The sequence below is a fragment of the Gorilla gorilla genome, chromosome 1 (assembly GCF_029281585.2).
Source record: "Gorilla gorilla gorilla isolate KB3781 chromosome 1, NHGRI_mGorGor1-v2.1_pri, whole genome shotgun sequence".
Lineage (NCBI taxonomy): Eukaryota > Metazoa > Chordata > Mammalia > Primates > Hominidae > Gorilla > Gorilla gorilla.
In genome coordinates, this window is record NC_073224.2 from 24,210,842 (window position 1) to 24,231,784 (window position 20,943).

At 40.2% G+C, this 20,943-nt stretch overlaps 1 protein-coding gene across 2 annotated transcripts in view; it reads right to left on the bottom strand.

The window, feature by feature from the left end:
- The window catches only part of B3GALNT2 (beta-1,3-N-acetylgalactosaminyltransferase 2), a 57,792-nt gene that overhangs the window by 25,826 nt on the left and 11,023 nt on the right, over positions 1 to 20,943 (bottom strand). For both annotated transcript variants that reach the window (XM_004028631.5, XM_055372603.2), the window contains exons 3-5: positions 16,664 to 16,764; positions 11,516 to 11,709; positions 7,102 to 7,197 (exon numbers count right to left, since the gene is read on the bottom strand). In XM_004028631.5, the coding sequence (XP_004028680.2) occupies positions 7,102 to 7,197; positions 11,516 to 11,709; positions 16,664 to 16,764 (391 nt within the window). The remainder of the gene's footprint in view (positions 1 to 7,101; positions 7,198 to 11,515; positions 11,710 to 16,663; positions 16,765 to 20,943) is intronic.

Below are 20,943 nucleotides of genomic sequence, written 5' to 3' on the forward strand. Positions count from 1 at the left end.
ATCACTCTGTAGCCCAGGCTGGAGTGCAGTGGCGTGATCTCTGCTCACTGCAAACCCCACCTCCCAGGTCCTGGTTCAAGTGATTCTCCTGCCTCAGCCTCCCAAGTAGCTGGGATTACAGGAATGTGCCACCATGCCTAGCTAATTTTTGTATTTTCAGTAGAGATTGGGTTTCACCATGTTGGCCAGGCTGGTCTTGAACTCCTGACCTAGTGATCTGCCTGCCTCAGCCTCCCAAAGTGCTAGGATTACGGGCGTGAGCCACCGCCCAACCTTTCCCTTTCCCTTCCTTTCTTTCCTTTTTTAAAAGAAATAATACTTTTTTCCTCCTCCAAAGCAGATAAAAATATTCCAAGAGTCCGGATTCCTCAGGCAGTTTATCACTTTGTATTCAGCTAATGTATTTTGTTCTAAAACTTTAATAGTGATAGAGTTTGGAAGGATTGATAGCATATATACTTAGGATAAGGAACTGATAGGACTTGGTGAGTACCTGGACATGAGAGTGAAGATAACTCTCATGATTCTGGTTTAGGTGACTTGAGGAAAAGGAGATGGTTACCCAAGATTAAAAATACAGGCGATGAGAACAGATGGGATGGAGACAATGTTACCATTAGAATGCCCATGGGACATTCAAGTGGAGAAGTTCAGGAGGCAACTCAAAGCATGTCTGGAGTTCACAAGAGATTCTGGGGCTGTAATTATAGATTTAACAGCCTTCAGCATACAGGCAGTAATGAATGAAATTGCCTGGGAAGAATGAGTAAAATAAAACAGAAGGCTAGGTAGCAAATCCTAATGATTAATATTTAAGAGGAAAGCAAAAAGGAAATAATGAATCATACCAAAAGTAAAAACTATAGTGACCAGATAAAAATCCTCACCTTGAAACTACAAATCTAGAAAAGATGATGATAAAACGAGTAATTCTCTGTACTGTCCATTCAATTGACATGACATGTGACATGCTATTTCACAGTGGGTCCTTCCTGGCACCCAACTCCATTTTGTCTGTGACTAGGCTATGATACAACAAAGAAATTCAATGAATAATTGAATAGTTACCAGAAAAATTCCCTAGTCCTCCCAAATCATCTTGACTTACTCATGAAACTTAAATAACCCATCAGCTGTTTTGTTACTAAGCAAGGAAGAAGCTTTATCTTCCACCTGTCTCCTAAACCTGTTTCTGCTCCACAACACAGTTTAATTTCTGTTCCTCACCTCTGCTCTCATATACCTACTTTTTATTCTGATGTAAGGCAATTATGAAGCCAGGTATCTCTTAAGATCCAAAACAACTTGTTTATGGCAACTCCCTACTAAGATCATAAAAACCAAAATAAAAATTGGGAAAAAATAGCATGATACAGGTTGGAAAAATGAGATATCATATGTATCTCTCCCATAACATAAGCAAGCTGTCTGTAACTCCTTTCACGCATCAATTCTTTTCCATAAAGCTTCTAATTTCTCATCCAAACAACAGAGTAGCTTAAATATATACAGTACTTCTGTGCCTATAAACATTAACAACTTCTTGTGGATTGGAGAAATGACTATATATAAAGAATTTCAACCTTCATAAAAAATAAGGATATAGGCTGGGCACGGTGGCTCACACCTGTAATCCCAGCACTTTGGGAGAACGAGGTGGGTAGATCACCTGAGGTCAGGAGTTCAAAACCAGCCTGGCCAACATGGTGAAACCCTGTCTCTATTAAAAATAAAAAAATTAGCCAGGTGTGGTGGCGGGCACTCATAATCCCAGCTATTCAGGAGGCTGAGGCAGGAGAATCATTTGAACCTGGGAGGTGGAGGTTGCAGTGAGCCGAGATTGAGCCATTGCACTCCAGCCTGGGCAACAGGAGTGAAACTCTGTCTAAGGATGTAAGTGTCCATAATGCTAACAATAACGTCGCTAGTGACTTAGGTGAACAAAAATAGTCTGCTTTTTACTGAAATTAGTTTCAGGTTCCAACTGTACCATTAAGGACAACATAAAATTAGAGACATATATATATATTATATATATATATATATATTTTTTTTTTTTTTTGAGACGGAGTCTCGCTCTGTCTCTGTCACTCAGGCTGGAGTGCAGTGGTGTGATCTTGGCTCACTACAACCTCTGCCTCCCAGGTTCAAGTGATTCTCCTGCCTCAGCCTTCTGGTAGCTGGGACTACAGGCATGCGCCACCACACCTGGCTAATTTTTTGTATTTTTAGTAGAGATGGGGTTTCACCATGTTAGCCAGGATGGTCTGGATTTCCTGACCTCGTGATCCACCCGCCTCAGCCTCCCAAAGTGCTGGGATTACAGATGTGAGCCACCACACCCAGCCAAAACATAAATATTTTAAGAGAAACACACAGTAGTCTTCACTTGTGAAGAATCACTTGTGACGCCCACTGAGATTTATGCTTCAGTGAGCTACACAATGAAAACCTTACAGGCGACCTGCTTACTGGACAAGCTATACTGCCGACATGTGACTCCAGGCAATCACCAAGTGTGGAGGGAATAAGATGATGAACTTCCTCTCGCAAATGGAATACACTACCTATTTCACTTCTGTTACTCTTTGCTGATGATATGCCAGCAAAAAATCACTATCATTCTTCTGAGCAAACAAACCCAATCAGCCTTGATGCAGTAAAAAAAAGGATTTAAAATTAAACATATTTTCAACACAAATAGAATTTTGTACAACAGGAGAGAATTTTTTTAATTGCTAAAAGTTTATTTTTTCTATTATATAAAGCGAATATATGTTTATTATGGAACATTTAGAAGATAGATATACAAAAAGAAGAAAATTAAAATCATCCATAATCTTAGCTCCCCACCAGGTATAGCCACTATTAAATAATTGCTTGCTTTTTGTGTGTGTGGTTATTTTTGTTGTTTGAATAGGGACTGGGTTTCATCAAGTTGCCCAGGCTGGTCGTCTCAAACTCATGGGCTCAATGATCTGCCCGCCTCGGCCTCCCAAAGTGCTGGGAGGATAAGCCTGAGACACCACACCTGGCCTGCTTGTTTTTAAAAGAAAAAAATATTATACAAAATTAATAAAGGTAATAAAATCAAGTCTATTTAGCCTAAAGCCTGAAGGGAAATAAGCACAAGGCTATAGTCATTAAAACTCTTAATAACTAGACCTGGTGGCCAGGCGCAGTGGCTCATGCCTGTAATCCCAGCACTTTGGGAGGCCAAGGCAGGCGGGCGGATCATGATATCAGGAGATCAAGACCATCCTGGCTAACACGGTGAAACCCCGTCTCTACTAAAAATACAAAAAATTAGCCAGGCGTGATGGCACACGCCTATAGTACCAGCTACTCAGGAGGCTGAGGCAGGAGAATTGCTTGAACCCAGGAGGCGGAGGTTGCAGTGAGCGGAGATCATGCCACTGCACTCCCGCCTGGGTGACAGAGCGAGACTCCGTTTCTAAACAAACAAATAAACAAACCAGACCTGGTGTGGTGGCTCAAGCCTGTAATCCTAGACCTTTGGGAGGTGAGAGGATTGCTTGAGGCCAGAAGTTCAAGACCAGCCTGCCAACATAGCGACACACCCGTCTGTACAAGAAATAAAAAATTTAGGCCAGGCATGGTGGCTCATGTCTGTAATCTCAGCACTTTGGGAGGCCAAGGTAGGTGGATCACCCGGGGTCAGGAGTTCGAGACCAGCCTGGCCAACATGGTGAAATCTTGTCTCTACTAAAAAATACGAAAATTAGCCGGTGTGGTGGCATGTGCCTGTAATCCCAGCTACTTGAGAGGCTGGGGCAGGAGAATCACTTGAACGTGGGAGGCAGAGGTTGCAGTGAGCCAGAATCATGCCAGTGCACTCCAGCCTGGGTGACAGAGCAAAATGCTGTCTCAAAAAAAAAAAAAAGATATAAAAAGTTTAGTTGGGCCTGGTGGCAGGTGCCTGTAGTCCCAGCTACTCATGAGGTTGAGGTAGGAGAATCATTTGAGCCCAGATGGTTGAGGCTGCAGTGAGCTATGATCATGCCACTGGACTCCTGCCTGGGCAGCAGAGCCAGAGCCTGTCTCAAAAAAAAAAATAAAATAAAATAAGTAAATAAAAATTAGGGGAAAAAAAGTCTTAATAACTACAAAGGTAACTCACTATTTTGGCTGAGTACTTCCCATCATTAGTACCCACTGCCAGATATACCGTCCTGAACACAAGCAAGGAAGGTTAACCCCTCTCCCCCAACCCAATTTTTATTTTGAAAAGCTTCAAACCTATAGAAAAGTTCAAATCACCATTCAAATCACCTAGACTCACCAATTGTTCACATTTTGCCACATTTGCCTTTTCTCTCTCTCTACACATACACTTTTCTGTTGTTGGATCACTTAAAAATACAGGTATCATGAATTTTTAACTTTAAGTATTTCAGCATTTATTTCCGAAGAACAAGGACATTCTAAGCGAAAATAATATTTTTTATGAACTAATCAAAATTTGCAATTCTTTCTATAAGGCTGACCAAGATAATGGAACAGACTCCATAAAACTGCGATTAGCTTGAAGCATTAAAGTTCATTTTCTTCCTCTTTGCTGCACCCCATGTGACTTTCTTTTGGAATACAGTTTCTCAACCTCAGCAGCAATGACATTTTGGGCCAGATAATTATTTGCTGGGGCGGGGGTGGGGTGGTGTCCTGTGGCTGCAGGATGTTTAGCAGAATCCCTGTCCCTTTACCCACTAGATGCCAGTATCACCCTACATCCAGTTTTAACCACTGAAAGTGTCTCTATACAATGCTCTGTGCGCGGAGGGCAAATTGCCCCTGGTGAAGAAACACTGCTCTTAAAGAATAGGACCCCCTCAATCCAGATGAGGAGTATAATGATAATGACAACATCTATTGATCTACTGAATGCGTGGCATATGGCTGCATGTTCTAAGCAGTCTACGTGTGTTAAATCATTTAGCCCCCAGAATAACCATCTGAAATGGGTGGTGTAGCACCTTCATCTTAGAGGAGGAAATAGACACAGTGAGATTAAGTACCTCATGTGAATGAACAAACCAAAGAATGGCTTCCTGCAAAAACTGAGATCCAACACTATGTATCTGAACCACTATTCTTTTTTTTGAGATGGCGTCTCTCACTCTGTGGCCCAGGCTGGAGTGCAGTGTTGCGATCTTGGCTCACTGCAACCTGTCCCCCGGGTTCAAGCGATACTCCTGCCTCAGACTCCCGAGTAACTGGGATTACAGGAGCCTACCACCGCACCCAGTTAATTTTTGTATTTTTAGTAGAGACGGGGTTTTGCCATCTTGGCCAGGCTGGTCTTCAACTCCTCACCTTGTGATCCACCCGCCTTGGCCTCCCAAAGTGCTGGGATTACAGGTGTGAGCCACTGAGCCCGACCTGAACCACCATTCCTAAAGTAAAAGGTAACTTTGATGGTACATACTGCACTTAAAAAGGAAAAAAGTTCATATGTGAAATTAATAAAGGATGTAGGAAAACAGGCACTCTCATATATTGCTAATGATTGTTCACACTGATACAAATTGCTAAACTCCCCTCCAGGAAGGAATCATGTGACTTAAAAATGTGTATACCCTTCGACCCAACAATTCATCCTAAGAAAATAACCAGTTATACACATAAAACAGAGGTGCAGTGATATTTACTACAGTCTTTTCCATAACACCGAAAAATTGAAACTCTATCAACACCCAAATACAGAGTTAAATGACAATACTTTCGTACAATGTAATTCTATATAGCCATTACAAATAATAGAGCATATCAAAAGATGTTCGTGATATGTTAAAGTAAGTAAATTATAAAGTAGAATGAACTGCATAATCCTAGCAACTATAACACATAGAAGCAAAAATATTAAATGTGATTATCTCCAAATATGAGATTCTAGTAGTCTTGTTTTCCTTTAGCATATCTGCATTTTCCTTTTTTTCCACCCCTCTGTTTTAGTTTGGCTTTTATTTAAAAGTTGTTTTTTTTTAGTTTATTTTTTGACTGCTCTTGTGGAGCAGGCTATCCTATAAGCAGTATGCTGAGAGTAGCGTATTCAAAAGTTTTTAAAATGGAAGTTCAGATACAAATGAAAAGGAGATCCCTTTGACACTGACAGAATTAACATATAGTTTCAACTACTTGTACTCAATTCCAAAGACCCATAGTATGTTATAAAAATGTGTGGTTCCTATTGCTGAACAAATTGTGAATGGCACACCACAGACTGGGTAGGAAAAAGTTTCTTGGTTAGTCACCAGGGCCGGTCAGTTGTCTAGCCTCCACACCTTAACCCAGCTGAGATGCTGCGGGATGAACTCTATAGGTCATCTAAAGTGAATCCCAGAGATGTCTAGGAAACTGACCCCGATTGTGGTTCCAGAGCACTGAGTTCAGGAATGTACTCGGCCTAGACTAAAACAGCCTAGAAAGGCTGAAGCTGATGAATGAATAATTTGTTCATGTCTGATCCTGATTCTGTCACACTCTGCGACCATACTGTGTGGCTTAACTCCAGGACTAATGAGGGCACCTGGCAGGCGAGGCATTCTTTAGTGCATATCTAGTTACGACTGGACCTAGGGGGACCCAGAAGGTGACAGGTACATTTTCAGGCTATCATCCACAACTGTTGACCCTTTGGAGAAATTTTATTTAACTTGGAAACATGGCCCATCTCTGTCATTAACCTGTCTGCACTGACTTTTTTTCTTTTCATTCTTTAGATAAGCAAATTACTTAATTTTTACCCAAATGGTATCTCTGTCTGGTCTTTCCATCAATCCACACCCAACACCATCCTTTGTCATTAAAACAGTTGTGTAGTTCTCTACTCCACTAAATAAACTACGGAAACGTGCAATGTTTTTCAAAAAGTGGTTTTGGAACCTCTGAGGCCTCATGAAGTCCTCAGGAGGTTTGAATACAGAGTGCTATGTTTTAGCCCATCCACAGTTGGTACCTTCATCTATCACTCTGGAGTGCTGCCCTGGTACAAGAAAATATCAAGTGCCTGCCCCTGAAAGCACACGCCCACTCCTATGAAGGACTGCATTGGTACTACAGTCTTTTCCTGCCATCCTGTACCTCTGGTAAGATGAACTGTTCCACGGGCTTGTACCACAGCTTGTTCACTTGCACACCACAGCTTGGAGGACTGAAGCGAGCAATGAAGAGGGCCTCCTGCAAATTGGGAGAAAAAGACAAGAAAAAATACTTCATGTTATACATTGCATATGCAAAAAGTTTTCAAACACCTTACTTCTTGGTCAGCTAAATCCACAATGGCCCTAACCACGGTCACTAACATGGTTCTACTGTGGTTTTGGCATCACTGGGTTTTCTAGTGCAGTCATGGTTATTAAATAACAATATTTAAGGTAATCAAAGTTGTCACGAAATTCTCAAATGCTAAACATAATCCACATAACCTTAAAAAAAAAAACCCCACCTTGAAAGAAAAAATATTCAGGGAAGTGAGCAGTGTTGTTAAATTAAGCCAACACATTATAGTGTCAACACTCCCCCAAAGGGTTAAAACTAAACTGAAAGACACAGATTTTTACTGGGAACAAAAGCACTCAGGAAACTCTGTTCAAAAAGAATCTTCAGAAGAAAATATAAACAAAACGAAAAAGGGAATATAAAAGAGGACTGGGGCCAGGTGCAGTGGCTCACGCTTGTAATCCCACCACTTTGGGAGGCTGAGGCAGGCAGATCACTTGAGGTCAGGAGTTCCAGACCAGCCTGGCCAACATGTGAAACTCCAGATTTCTACTAAAAATACAAAAATTAGCTGGGTGTGGTGGCAGGCACCTGTAGTCCCAGCTACTTAGGAGGCTGAAGCAGGAGAATGAATCGCTTGAACCCAGGAGGTGGAGGCTGCAGTGAGCCAAGACTGCACCACTGCACTCCAGCCTGGACCGCAGAGCCAGACTCTGTCTCAAAAAAAAAAAAAAAAAACGGACTGATTTTCATTATGTCTATCGTTTTCTTGGGTCCTCCCATTTCTTCCAGGCAACATTTCCTCATTCTCATGCCTATTCTTATATACCAACTTAACCACAGGGGAAACTTCTGTTAAGCTCTTAAAACCATGCAGGGGTTCAAAATTAAGCACATTTCAATGGATTATGTCTATTTCTTTCATGAACACCAGTTCTTAGCAATGCAGTATAAGAATAGTTTTTGCATTGTGACTACCCATGAACCCATTAGCATCCATCTTAGACTAGTCCTTCCTTGAGGACAAAGATTAACTCCTCCCTGGTTAAAAATATGGCAACTAGAAGTTATATCGACATGATAAAAATATTGTATGTCTGAACCAAACTACTTGATTGATAACTCGCACACTATAAATAGTTTTGTTTTTTGAGACAGTCTCACTCTGTCACCTAGGCTGGAGTGAGTGGTGCAATCATGGCTCGCTGTAATGCAGCCTCGACCTCCTGGGCTCAAGTGATCCTCCCACCTCAACCTCCCAAGTAGCTGGGACTATAAGCAAATGCTACCATGCCTGCCTATTTTCTTAATTTTTTGTAGAGATGGGGTCTCACTGTATTGCCTAGGCTGGTCTCTAACTCCTGGGCTGAAGCAATCCATCTGCCTTGCCCTCCCAAAATGCTGGGATTACAGGCGTGAGCCATTGCGCCTGGCTGATAGTTTTTTTTTAAAAAACTATATATACTAAGATAAACAAGTGTATCAGAAAAATTCAAGATTAATTCTAATTTCTAGATAAGAGTGATACTCAGAGTACTGCTATTTCAATTACCTATTTGATCTTCAGTATCAATGAAACTGTTAACTACAATCATATATGGACTCCTATATTTGAGTATACAAAGCTCTTCTCACTGTAATCATTATAGCTGGCATCATCAGTAGAAATCCTACTCTTCCCTCTGTCTTATATTTATGTCTATAAACACATCAACAAACGAGACAGATTATTTAGAGGAAGAACAGGGCAAATTACAAAAAAGAAATTTAATCTCAAATTTATTTGTATACTTATTGGTGAGTCTCTAACATTGTATTCATTGCTAATGATCAACATTAATAATACAAACACATTTTAAAAAACTGAACAGAGTTCTGCTGCCAGTAATATCAGACCAATTCTCCTATAGATAATAACTATGAACTCTGGATGAAACATAAAAAACAATGATTTGAAGGCACTGGAATTCAAACAAACAGGCAGAAACTAGAGAAGAATCAGTACTTCGAAGAAGGAAAAGGCCCCAAATATGCATCTCCTCCCTACCCCACTTTTTGACTCTCTGTCTGAGGATACAACTCTAGGGCAACTAGAAATTTGAATGAAAATCTGTAGTCTTTCTGCTTGAAAATTAAGAGGACAGAGCTGGGGCAAACACATCAATTAATAAAAGGCATTAGGGGGAACCTCCTAGAAAGGAAAGGATCACAGAGAGAGAGAACCGTAAATTCTTCATATAAACTCTGCCCAAATCTGTGGCTGACTCATGAAATACACATACAAGGCAGAACCCAAGTAGCCCATCCAAGGCCAGAAAAACTGAATAGAGATTTTAGCTGTTTCTCACTGCAAGTGAGACAATGTTTACAGTCTGTGTCCAGCCAATTTAGCTGCCTGCTAAAACAAAAAAAAAAAAAAATCAATACTCTGAGGAATATAATAGGATCCAGAGTTCCTACAATGAATTATTTACAATATCTAGGATACAATGCAAAGATAAGGGCCAGGTTTGGTGGCTCACACCTGTAATCCCAGCACTTTGGGAAGTCAAGGCAGGAGGATCACTTGAGGCTAAGAGTTTGACACCAGCCTGGACAACATGGCGAGACCCTGCTCTACAAAAAATTTTATAAGTAGCTGGGTATGGTGGCACAGGCATGTAGTCCCAGCTACTCAGGAGGCTGAGATGGGCGGATAGCTTGAGCCCAGGAGTTTAAGGCTGCAGTGAACCATGACTGTGCCACTGCACTCCAGCCCAGGTAAAAGAGCGAGACCCTGTCAAACAACAACAAAAAAACCAAAACCCAAACCAAAAAACCCCCCAAAATACTAGACATAAAACAGAAAAATGTTACCCATATTTTAGAGGAAAGATAATAATCAATAAAGACAGACACTGAGATGACTTAGAATAAGCGTGCACAGATTTTAAAGCTGCTGTTATAACTATGGTCAAAGCTGTAGAGAAAAATATTCTCAAACAATGAACACATAGGAAATTTTAGAGAAATAGAAACAGTAAAAAAGAACTAAATGGAAACTGAAGCACTAAAAAGCATAATATTTAAAATAAATCTAAAATAAAAAATTCATTGGATAGGCTTAACTTCAGATTTGAGATGACAGAAGTCACTAAACTTGAATACAGATGAACAGAAGTTATCTACATTAGAAAAGAGAAAAAACACTGAAAAAAATGAACAGTCGTGTGATCTGCAGGACAATACCAAAAGATCTAACATACGTGTAATTGGAATCCCGGGAGGAATAGAGAGAGCGAGCGAAGTCAGAAAAGGTTCTGAAGACATTAATAGCTGAAAATCCCCCAAATTTGGTAAAAGACATACATTTACAGATTGAAGAAACATGTAGCACGCCCTGAACAAAACAGACAAAGGAAACGCACACCAGGCCTGGTGCGGTGCCTCACGCCTGTAATCCCAGCACTTTGGGAGGCTACTTGGGAGGCTGAGGCAGCACTCTGGGAGGCCGAGAAGGGCAGATCACTTGAGGTCAGGAGTTTGACACCAGCCTAGCCCACATGGCAAAATCCCGTCTTTACTAAAAATACAAAAATTAGCCAGGTGTGGTGGCATGCACCTGTAATCCCAGCTACTTAGGAGTAATAAACCAAATACAGGAAAACGTTAATTGTTGTAGAATGTAGTTAGTGGCTATAGGGTTTACCGAATAATTCCTTCAAGTTTTCTTCATGTTTAAAACTAAAAAACAGATCCTTCAAATACATTTCCATGCTACTCCTTCAGATGCACTCTGTGAACAAATCAGATTTCCCCACATATCAGGAATAGAGAAACCTCAGTGGTTTTCTGTTTTCTGTAAAAGAATAACTTTTATTCCCTCTATATCCTTATTACAAAAAAGATTTGAAGCAGTTATTAGCCTTGTATTACAGACTTATACAGTTGGAAGAAAGAGGCAATAATGCTCACTTATCCTAAGAATCCTAAACTTTTTTTATATCCATTACCAACTTTTGAAATTCCCTAGGTTTTAGGGAATTTTAGGTTGGAGATTTCTAATCTAGTCAACTCCTTCTCTTCTAGATATAGCACATTTATTCACAGATAATCTATCCCCAAACCAGTCTTATATCACACTACAGTGTATTTAGTCAATAGGGGAAGAAACGTGAAAGTCTCTCAACCAGAGAGAATTATATAGTCTTCCAATCTACTTACTGTATGTCACAAGGAAAAGTTGATGTTTTTGAAAAAGAAAAAAGAGAAAAAACCTGTACAGAGCAGTGCATACCTCTTGTTCTGCCTGATAAAGTTTGACAGTGATGTTCCTCTGGAAACCCACATCATTGGCATGGTAGAACACTCCAAGACTGGTAATAACGATGGGGTAGAGAACTCGGAAACTCACGCTGACAACTCGATCCTCAGGCAGCCCCGATGAAGTGTCTTCGGACAGACTGAACGCTTCAATTTCCTGATTCAAAACTAAGTAATGAGAACAGGTTTATATAATTGAACAAATGTAATCCTTTGTTTTACTAGTAAGAAGTAGTGAAGTGGGCTTAATGCCAAAACCTAGGTAATCATTTGCTATATAATTCACAAATGGCAGGAACTTTTAAAAAATGCTTGAGAAAAATGGCTGCTTCTATATAAACATTTTTGAAATTTAAGAATAAAGTTTTCAGCCACATCTAAGTAAGTTAATTATCAGAACTGCTTTAATAGCTTTTTGCATAAATGTGTGCATATATATGTATAAACGCCACAGGAGATATTAAATTTAAGTCAACTGGAAGGCATCTGTTTGGAAGGGTTGGATAAATAGAAATAATAAAAACAGTACTGACTGTAGTCATAAATAATCAGTAAATTTGGTCTTACTGTGCAAATTCCAAAAATCCTACTTCTTGTTAGGCAATTTAAAATACTTGTGATACGTCAGGCAATTATTACGGTATAAATAAGCAACTGAAGTCACTTCAAATAACACTGAAAAACTCTTGCTGTACAGCACTGATAAAAGATAAGCATATCAAACACAGTTTTGAACCATCTTCTATGTACCACTTCCCATCACATTTACATCTTCACTACTGCCCTTGTGGTTGTGGCATTATCTCCAGTTTACATATTAAGAAACTGAGGCCCAAAATTAAGCAATTCATCTAAGGTCATAGAAAGTGGCAGATCCAGGAATCAAGTCCCATTTAGTGATTCCAAAGTCAGTCCCCTTTCCACTCCCTCACAGCTGTCTAATCAGTGCCAAAACAGTTCAAATAATTTTTCTTTTCTTTTATTTCTTTTTTTGAGACAGTCACCCAGTCACCTAGGCTGCAGTGCAGTGGCATGAACATGGCTTATTGCAGTCTCGACCTCCTTTGTCAAGGGGTCCTCCTGCCTCAGCCTCCTGAGTAGCTGGGACCGCAGGCACACACCACCAGGCCTTGCTAATTTTTTGTAGAGATGGGGGTCTCATCATGTTACCCAGGCTGGTCTTGAACTGCAATCCTCCTGCCTCAGCCTCCCAAAGTGCTGGGATTACAGGCATGAGCCACTGTGCCCAGCCTTCAAATAAATTTTCTAATTACCATAAATGAATCAGAATACATTAAATAAAGCAGTTCACAGGCAGGGAATATCAGTGCTACTTTAATAATATAAAACCCTATTTTAAAAGATTATATCAAAGTTCTTTGTATCTTTTAGAGCTGTGGTTTTCAAATTTTGCTGACTACACAACACCATCAGTTAAAAATATTTGTACACACACCTATTTACTTACAAAATATATGCATATATTGTGGTGAGTCTATATATTCAGTATTAATAAAGATTGTATTTTCTTATTTTCAGATAAATAGAAATTCTAAGCCTGGGCAACATGGTAAAACTCTGTCTCTACGATACAAAAATTAGCTGGGCGTGGTGGCACACACCTGTAATCCCAGCTACTTGGGAGGCTGAGGCACGAGAATTGCTTGAGCCTGGGAGGAAGAGGCTGCAGTGACCTGAGATTGTGCCACTGCAGTGCAGCCTGGGCAACAGAGCAAGACCCTGTCTCAAAAAAAAGAAATTACATTTTCTTCCTACACTCTAGGAGGTCATTTGGTTGCCCACGTCAGACTTCCTAGAAGCTCTTTACACTCAGTAGATATTCAATAAAATGGGATTAAAGGGAAGTGATGACTCCTACCTAATTACAGACATGAACAGGAGGGAAAAAAGGGAGAATACAGTTTTTTGTCATGGGCTGGGCAAGCATTAACTGGAGAGTCTAGACTACAACATAATGGACAACAATACAATTTTTTCTCTTTAAGATATTCAGTAAATAATAGATATCCATAGTAGAAACCTCTTTATTAAAAGCAATAAGTCAATTATAATATAGCATTTTTAGATATTTTCTCTTTTTTTTTTTTTTTTTTTTGAGACGGAGTCTGGCTCTGTCGCCCAGGCTGGAGTGCAGTGGCGCAATCTCAGCTCACTACAAGTTCCGCCTCCCGGGTTCACGCCATTCTCCTGCCTCAGCCTCCCGAGTAGCTGGGACTACAGGCGCCCGCCACCACGCCCGGCTAATTTTTTGTATTTTTAGTAGAGACGGGGTTTCACCATGTTAGCCAGGATGGTCTCGATCTCCTGACCTCGTGATCCGCCCGCCTCGGCCTCCCAAAGTGCTGGGATTACAGGCGTGAGCCACCGCGCCCGGCCTAGATATTTTCTTATCTAAAAGAATTGTGCCTTGAGCTTCAAGTTACGTGCACACAGGAAATCCCGTTGCATTACAGTGCTATTAAACCTTCTACCACAGCCACAGTATCACGATGATTAATGCTTACCATGACCTTCAGGTACTGAAATAACCATAACTGCCTTTGGATCATCGAAAAGATAAGATTAGGTTCAATATTAACTTAGTTATATACACATTTAAAAATTCATAACCTAGGTATTACATATATGAAAATGTTCTTTTAACATAAAGTTCTACTTCTTTACTTTTAATAAATAACAGCACTTAAGATAATAAAAATATGGTTAATTTAAAAGTGAAGGGCTTCTTTTTGTTTTGGTTTGGTTTTCAATTGTAATTTGTTGGAGGGTACCACATCAGTGACATAACATTCTATGGGGTTTATGATCCCTTTAAGACTCCAGTGAGGCCAGGCGTGGTGGCTCACGCCTATAATCCCAGCACTTTGGGAGGCTGAGGGGGGTGGATCACGTGAGGTCAGGAGTTTGAGACTAGCCTGGCCAATGTGGTGAAACCCCATCTCTACTAAAAATACAAAAATTAGTCAGGGGTGGTGGCGGGCACCTGTAATTCTAGCTACTCGGGAGACTAAGGCAGGAGAATCGCTTGAACCTGGGAGGTGGAGGTTGCAGTGAGCCAAGATCACACATTGCACTCCAGTCTGGGTGACAAGAGCGAAACTCTGTCTCCAAGAAAAAAAAAAAGACAAGACTCCAGTGAAAGCCAAAGGACTTTCTCCCCAGCACACAATTCATACATAAAATTTGCTTACAATGTTAACTGAATTCACAGACATCCTAAGTAAGAAACCTCTATTTTGTAATACAGACCTGAATATATTGTCCAATTTATTTAAAAAGCTGTTTGAAACCCAGCTTTATAAAATGGCAGGCTCTTTAAAATAATGTTCAGTACCTTCCACCTTCTAGGAACTATTATTCTAAATACATCATATGTATCAACTTATTTCATCTTTATGTCAATCCCCATGAGGGAGATTCTCTTATCCCAAGTTTACAGATGATAAAACTGAGGCAGAGGAGGTCACACAGCTAGAAAATGGCAAAGCTTGGATTGAGAGCCATGGAGACTGCTTATAAAAGTGAGGTGTTACTTAATTATACAGTTTTAACAAACCTTAAAATACCAGAAGTCCTAATCAGCATATTTAAGACTTGGAAGTATAACCTCCCTTAGAAACACAGCTGAACATAATGGGAATTGCTAATAAACACAGACAGTTAAAAACTTATCAACTTCCTAAAATTGGTTCCCTGGTGACACAGAGAACCTAGTTAGGATCAGCTTTCTTCGTTGTCTTTGTTTTTGAGACAGGGTCTCGCTCTGTCACCCAGGCTGGAGTGCAGTAGCGGGAGCAGATCATAGCTTACTGCAGCCTCGAACTGCTGGACCCAAGCAGTCCTCCTACCTCGGCCTCCCAAGCAGCTGGAACTACAGGCATGAGCCACAATACTTGGCTAATGTTTTTTTTTCAGACATGGGATCTCACTATGTTGCCCAGGCTGGTTTTGTGCTCCTCCTCCCACCGTGGTGTCCCAAAGTGCTGGAGCAGCTTTCTTTATCCTCACCAGAATTTTTACAAACTTTTAATTTTAAGGCATAAATAATGTTACTTGTCTTACATTTTTTACTATTTTTTCTTTTACAGAAATAAATTAGACAATAATTCTAAGAGAAAGTTGATTCATAATATTTGTTTCTTCAAGATTATTATAAATTAACTGGTAAAATCAGCAGTTTTCCAAAAGTTCAAAATTTGGTAATTCAGGATTTATCTAAGCATAAGGAACTTCCAAACGCATATGAATCACACTTAAAAATAAAGTCTCCTGGATCCTAAAGTTCCAATTCTGTAAAGAATCTCTACAGATACCCCAAGTCAATCTGTCAAAAATGATGAAACAGGCTGGGTATGGTGGCTCATGCCTGTAATCTCAGCACTTTGGGAGGCTGAGGCAGGTGGATCACAAGGTCAGGAGTTCGAGGCCAGCCTGACCAACACGGTGAAATCCTATCTCTACTAAAAATACACAAATTAGCCAGGTGCAGTGGTGGGCGCCTGTAATCCCATCTACTCGAGAGAGGCTGAGGCAGGAGAATTTCTTGAACCTAGGAGGCGGAGGTTGCAGTGAGCTGAGATAGCACCACTGCACTCCAGCCTGGACAAACAGAGCAAGACTCCGTCTCAAAAAAAAAAAAAAAAAAAAAAAAAAAAAGATGAGACATAAATTTGGATGAAAGACATTTTAGTCTATTAAAAACAGACTCCGGGGCATGGTGGCTCATGCCTGCAATCCCAGTGCTTTGGGATGCTGAGGCTGGTGGATCCCTTGAGGGTAGGAATTCAAGATCAGCCCAGACAAGACAGCGAGACCTCAACTCTACAAAAAATTAAAAAATTAGCCAGTTGTCGTGGCACATGCCTGTAGTCCTAGCAGGGTGGTGAGGTAGGAGGATCGCTTGAGCCCAGGAGTTTGAGGTTATAGTGAGCCAAGACTATGCCACTGCACGCCAGCCTAGGCGACAGAGCAAGACCCTGTCTCTAAAACACATAATAAAATAAAATAATAAAAAATAAAAACAGACTCCATACTATTAAGCTTAGCAACTTTTACTCAACATCAAGCTTGTGTATGGCAGTCAAGGGAAAAGATGACTTACCTGGATTTGTGATGTTGAGTAGTTTACAGGAATAAGGATCCTCCCTGTCTTCCACAGGCACTTCACAGCCATGAGCACCTATTATGAACTTCACAAGCACACTGAGAGATGTGTTGGCATTAACATCAGTTACTGATCTTCACCTCGCACATGCACGTTTCCTCATGCCCATTTCAGAGCTTTTACTTTGAGACACAAGTGTTTATGAGGATTAATTCTCTACCTTTATTCTTCTAGTCAGACAAAATGGGGGAACAAGTAAACTGAAAGTTGCTAACTACCAAGTTACTTATGCATGAGTCGTTTATTGCAATGCTATATTAAAGCAAGTATGAATATGTCTGGCCTCGCTACAAGCAAATGTTCATATCATTTAAAAGCAAACTATAGTAAAGTCAGTTCTCATGCCCATACCTAAAAACATATCTATATCTAAAATTTTCCTTTGCTGCCTTCTTCTATTTCAGAAGGTGTTCCTTTTGCTCAAGATTAGGTCTTTCCATCCAAGAGGAAATCCCCTTCTCTCCTAGACCTTGCTTCACTGGTTACCCCCGTAACTAGTGACTCCTTCCCTCCACATTACAAACATGAAAAAGTCCTGACTCTAATTATTCTCTTCACCTTCCATCCTTCCTTGCCACCACACTTTACACTGAGGTCCTACAAAGAAATTAAAATTGCAGCCTGTTTCTTACTTCCCACTCATTTTATAAAACAAGAGTTTTAGCTTTAATATCACCACCTCCACTGAGATTCCACTAATGTAACCAATGAGCTGCTGCTAAATCAACAGACACTCTTGAACTCTTACCTTCCTAGCTTCTCTACGGCTTAATACTGCCCAGCTCCCTAAAATGCTCTCTTCCCTTCCTTCTGCGGCCTGCTCAGTCATCTTCACTGGCTCTTGTTCCCCAGCTTGTCCACTGAGAGTGATATTAGTCTAGGGCTCTGCCTTTGGGTCTTTTCTCAATCTACTCATTTTTTTTTTACTTCCTCTCCCTAGACAATATTATTTATTCTCGTGGCTTCAAATAGCATGGGAATGGTTCCTGAATTAGTAACTCTAGTTGTTTTCTTTTTTTTTTTTTTTGAGACAGAGTCTCGCTCTGTCACCCAGGCTGGAGTGCAACCGCGTAATCTTGGCTCTTTGCAGTCTCCACCTTTCAGGTTCAAGTGATTCTCCTGCCTCAGCCTCCTAAGTGGCTGGTATTACAGGCGTGTGCCACCACGCCTGGCTAATTTTTGTATTTTTAGTAGAGATGGGATTTCACCATGTTGGCCAAGCTGGTCTCGAACTCTTGGCGTCAAGTGATCTGCCTGCCTTGGCCTCCCAAAGTGCTGGGATTACAGGTGTGAGCCACTGTGTCCGGACCTGAATTAGTAACTCTAGTTTAGACCCATGTAAAGGACCTGTAAATTCACTGGACATCTTCACCCAGATAACCCACAGACAGCTGTGTGCTAAAGCCTGCTACTACTGGCTTCTGAGAGCCAACTGTCAACTTTTCAGAAATTTTGTGAGATGGTTATTAAACATAGCCTTTATTTAAAATTAAATTATATAATCTTATAATATATATTAAAATCAAAGGAAATACTCAATCACTTAATGTTTTACTACATTTTACTATTATGTCCTTGAGATCATTTATATTTATTACATCTACATGGTGGAAATAGTATATATGGCATGCTACTGCTTATCTTTCCCCCACTCTGTGTTCAGTGATGTCACAGTGATGTCATAGTCACTTGAATTGGCCATAGTGGAAATATTCACACCCTAGAAACTGGCAAATAATACAAATAAGGGTTTGGTTTATTGTTTTGTTGACTGTCTAGACTTAAGAAAGTATAGAGAAAATGTTGATAATGCAAATTAAGCTTAATGTGATGTGTCTATCTACAGCCATTACAGAGTGAATAGTTCCAAAAAAAAAAAAAGTCAAGGAAGATACGATTCCAGTGTTCCAAAACTATTACCTGATACAGCAAGAAGTCACTGACTTTATTAAGTGTAAAGCTGACATATCTTAGTTGTCACTTTAGTCCTCACTGTTTAACTTAAAAGAAAGACTTTTGTCACAACTACACTCTTTTGTTAACTGCAACCATAAGTTGGTCATAGATAGGAGAGTCTGACAAACAACAAAAGCGTTCTAACTGGTTTCATGGAATTTACGATAAACAGTATTGTACAGGTTATCGTCTGTCAATTACAGGCTGTATATACTTTATGTCAATAAAATTTATAATAAACAAGTATGTACATATAAGCATCATTTTTCCCAGAGAGCCAGTTAGTAAACCTTTATCAGTACACCACTGCCTATAGGAACCTCAAGGTCAACATATACACAACTGAGCTTCTTTCCCATGAAACCTGCTCTTCTCTTTTAGTATTTTTGTTTTGATTGATGATTCCACTATTCTCCAAGTCAGAACACTAGCAATCTTCCTAGCCTCCTCCTCCATTTTCTACATTCAATGACCTTATTCTCTCACAAGGTCACCCCTCTGATCTCTGTAGATCAGCCCCTCAGCAGTCCTTGCCACAACAGGTCTCGTCCTTCCACTCAACCCTCCACATGCCTGTTATATGTGATCTGCTCACTGTCTGCCTCTCACAGTCATATGCTTCCCCCCTCTTTTCTTTATATACACCTCTCTACTCTCCTACCTCTCCTGGCTGTTTCTCTCACACTGTGCCACAACCCTTCCCCCACCACCACAAGCCCTGTGCTCAAGTTATATAGAAGTGTTAGGAGTTTCTCAAACACCCCGGGCTATTTTATATCTATTTATATCACAGCACATACAACATTTTATTATACTATTACACCTATTTCCTTCTACTAAATGTCAAGCCCCTCCTAACACTCTATTTATCTCTGTATTCTACCACACATACTACACTATTTGCTTACAGAAGTACTTAGTGTTGAGTTTGGGTCCTTCGGTGAAATGCAAAGAATGGAAAATATGCCATAACCACAGAAATGCAGTTTCTGTTACTAATTACCAATTAAGGCAGAATACCTTTCATAGATAACTAGCATTTGGAATAAAAGTATAAACAGAAATGAATAAATGTGCTAACTAAATTATTGCAAGTATGTACCAAATTTGGTTTTTTAGCCATCTTACTAGGTACTCTTACTAGATCCACAAAATTACTGTGTCCCAGGAAGGTGTTTTTTTGCCTAATATCTATTTTTATACAGATAGCTGATCATTCTCATAACACAAATCAAGCACGCTAAATTTAAAGCAAGACTGTTATGATGGCAAATAAATTAGTGGTGAATGTCTGAATATCAACTTTACTCATTACATTTGGTTCTGAGTCATTCATTCAATAGTTGTTGAGTGCCTTAGTCTGCACCAAGCTAGGTTTTAGGTATTGGGAATACGCCAATGAAAAAACCTGAAGCCCCAATGCTCATGAAACCTACATTCAAGTGGAGAAAGACAAACAATTTTACAACTAAATACAATACAGATGCCAGCTGGTGATAAGTGTTACCAAAAAAAAATTAAAGCCAACTAAGGGAAGATACAAACAAGATAGGGGTGGGCTGCTGTTTACTATGGGGCTGTCTGCTAGAGTGACATCTAATCAGAGACCTGAAGGAAGTGAGTCCTGAGGACATTAGTGAGAGAGGACGTAGGAAATGCAAAGGCCCTGAGGTAGGGGCACTTTTAGTGTATGAAAGTACAGTAAGGCAGCCAGTGTAGGGGAAGTAGATGTAGATAAGGTCAAAGACCACAACAAAGACTTGGAGTTTCACTCTGAGCAAGAAAGGAGGTCAATGGAGGGGTATGAATAGAGAATTGACATAATTTGACTAATTTTAAAAGGATCACTCTGGCTGCTGTATGGAAAATAAAATGTAGGGGGTCAAAGGTAGCAGTAGTAAGTTCAGACAAGGGGACTTCTGCAATAATCCAGGTGAGACATAATGGCAGCCTAGATCAGATGGCAGTGGTAAAGGTGGTGAGAAGTCAGATTCTGCGTATGGTCTAAGCAGCATCTGGAAGGTATGCTGATGGATTGGATGTGGCAGGTGAAAGGAAAAATCAGGGTAACACCAAGGGTTTTGGTCTGAGCAACTGGTGGAGGAGTCATTATTTTCTAACAGGGAAATACTACAGGAAGTACAGCTTTTGGAGGTGGTTCTGATAGTAGTGATGATTCTGAGGTCTTTCATTTGCTGTGTAATAGGCTCTATTATCATTGCAACCATGAACTAAAGAAACCTGTCTTGAAAAGGAATGAA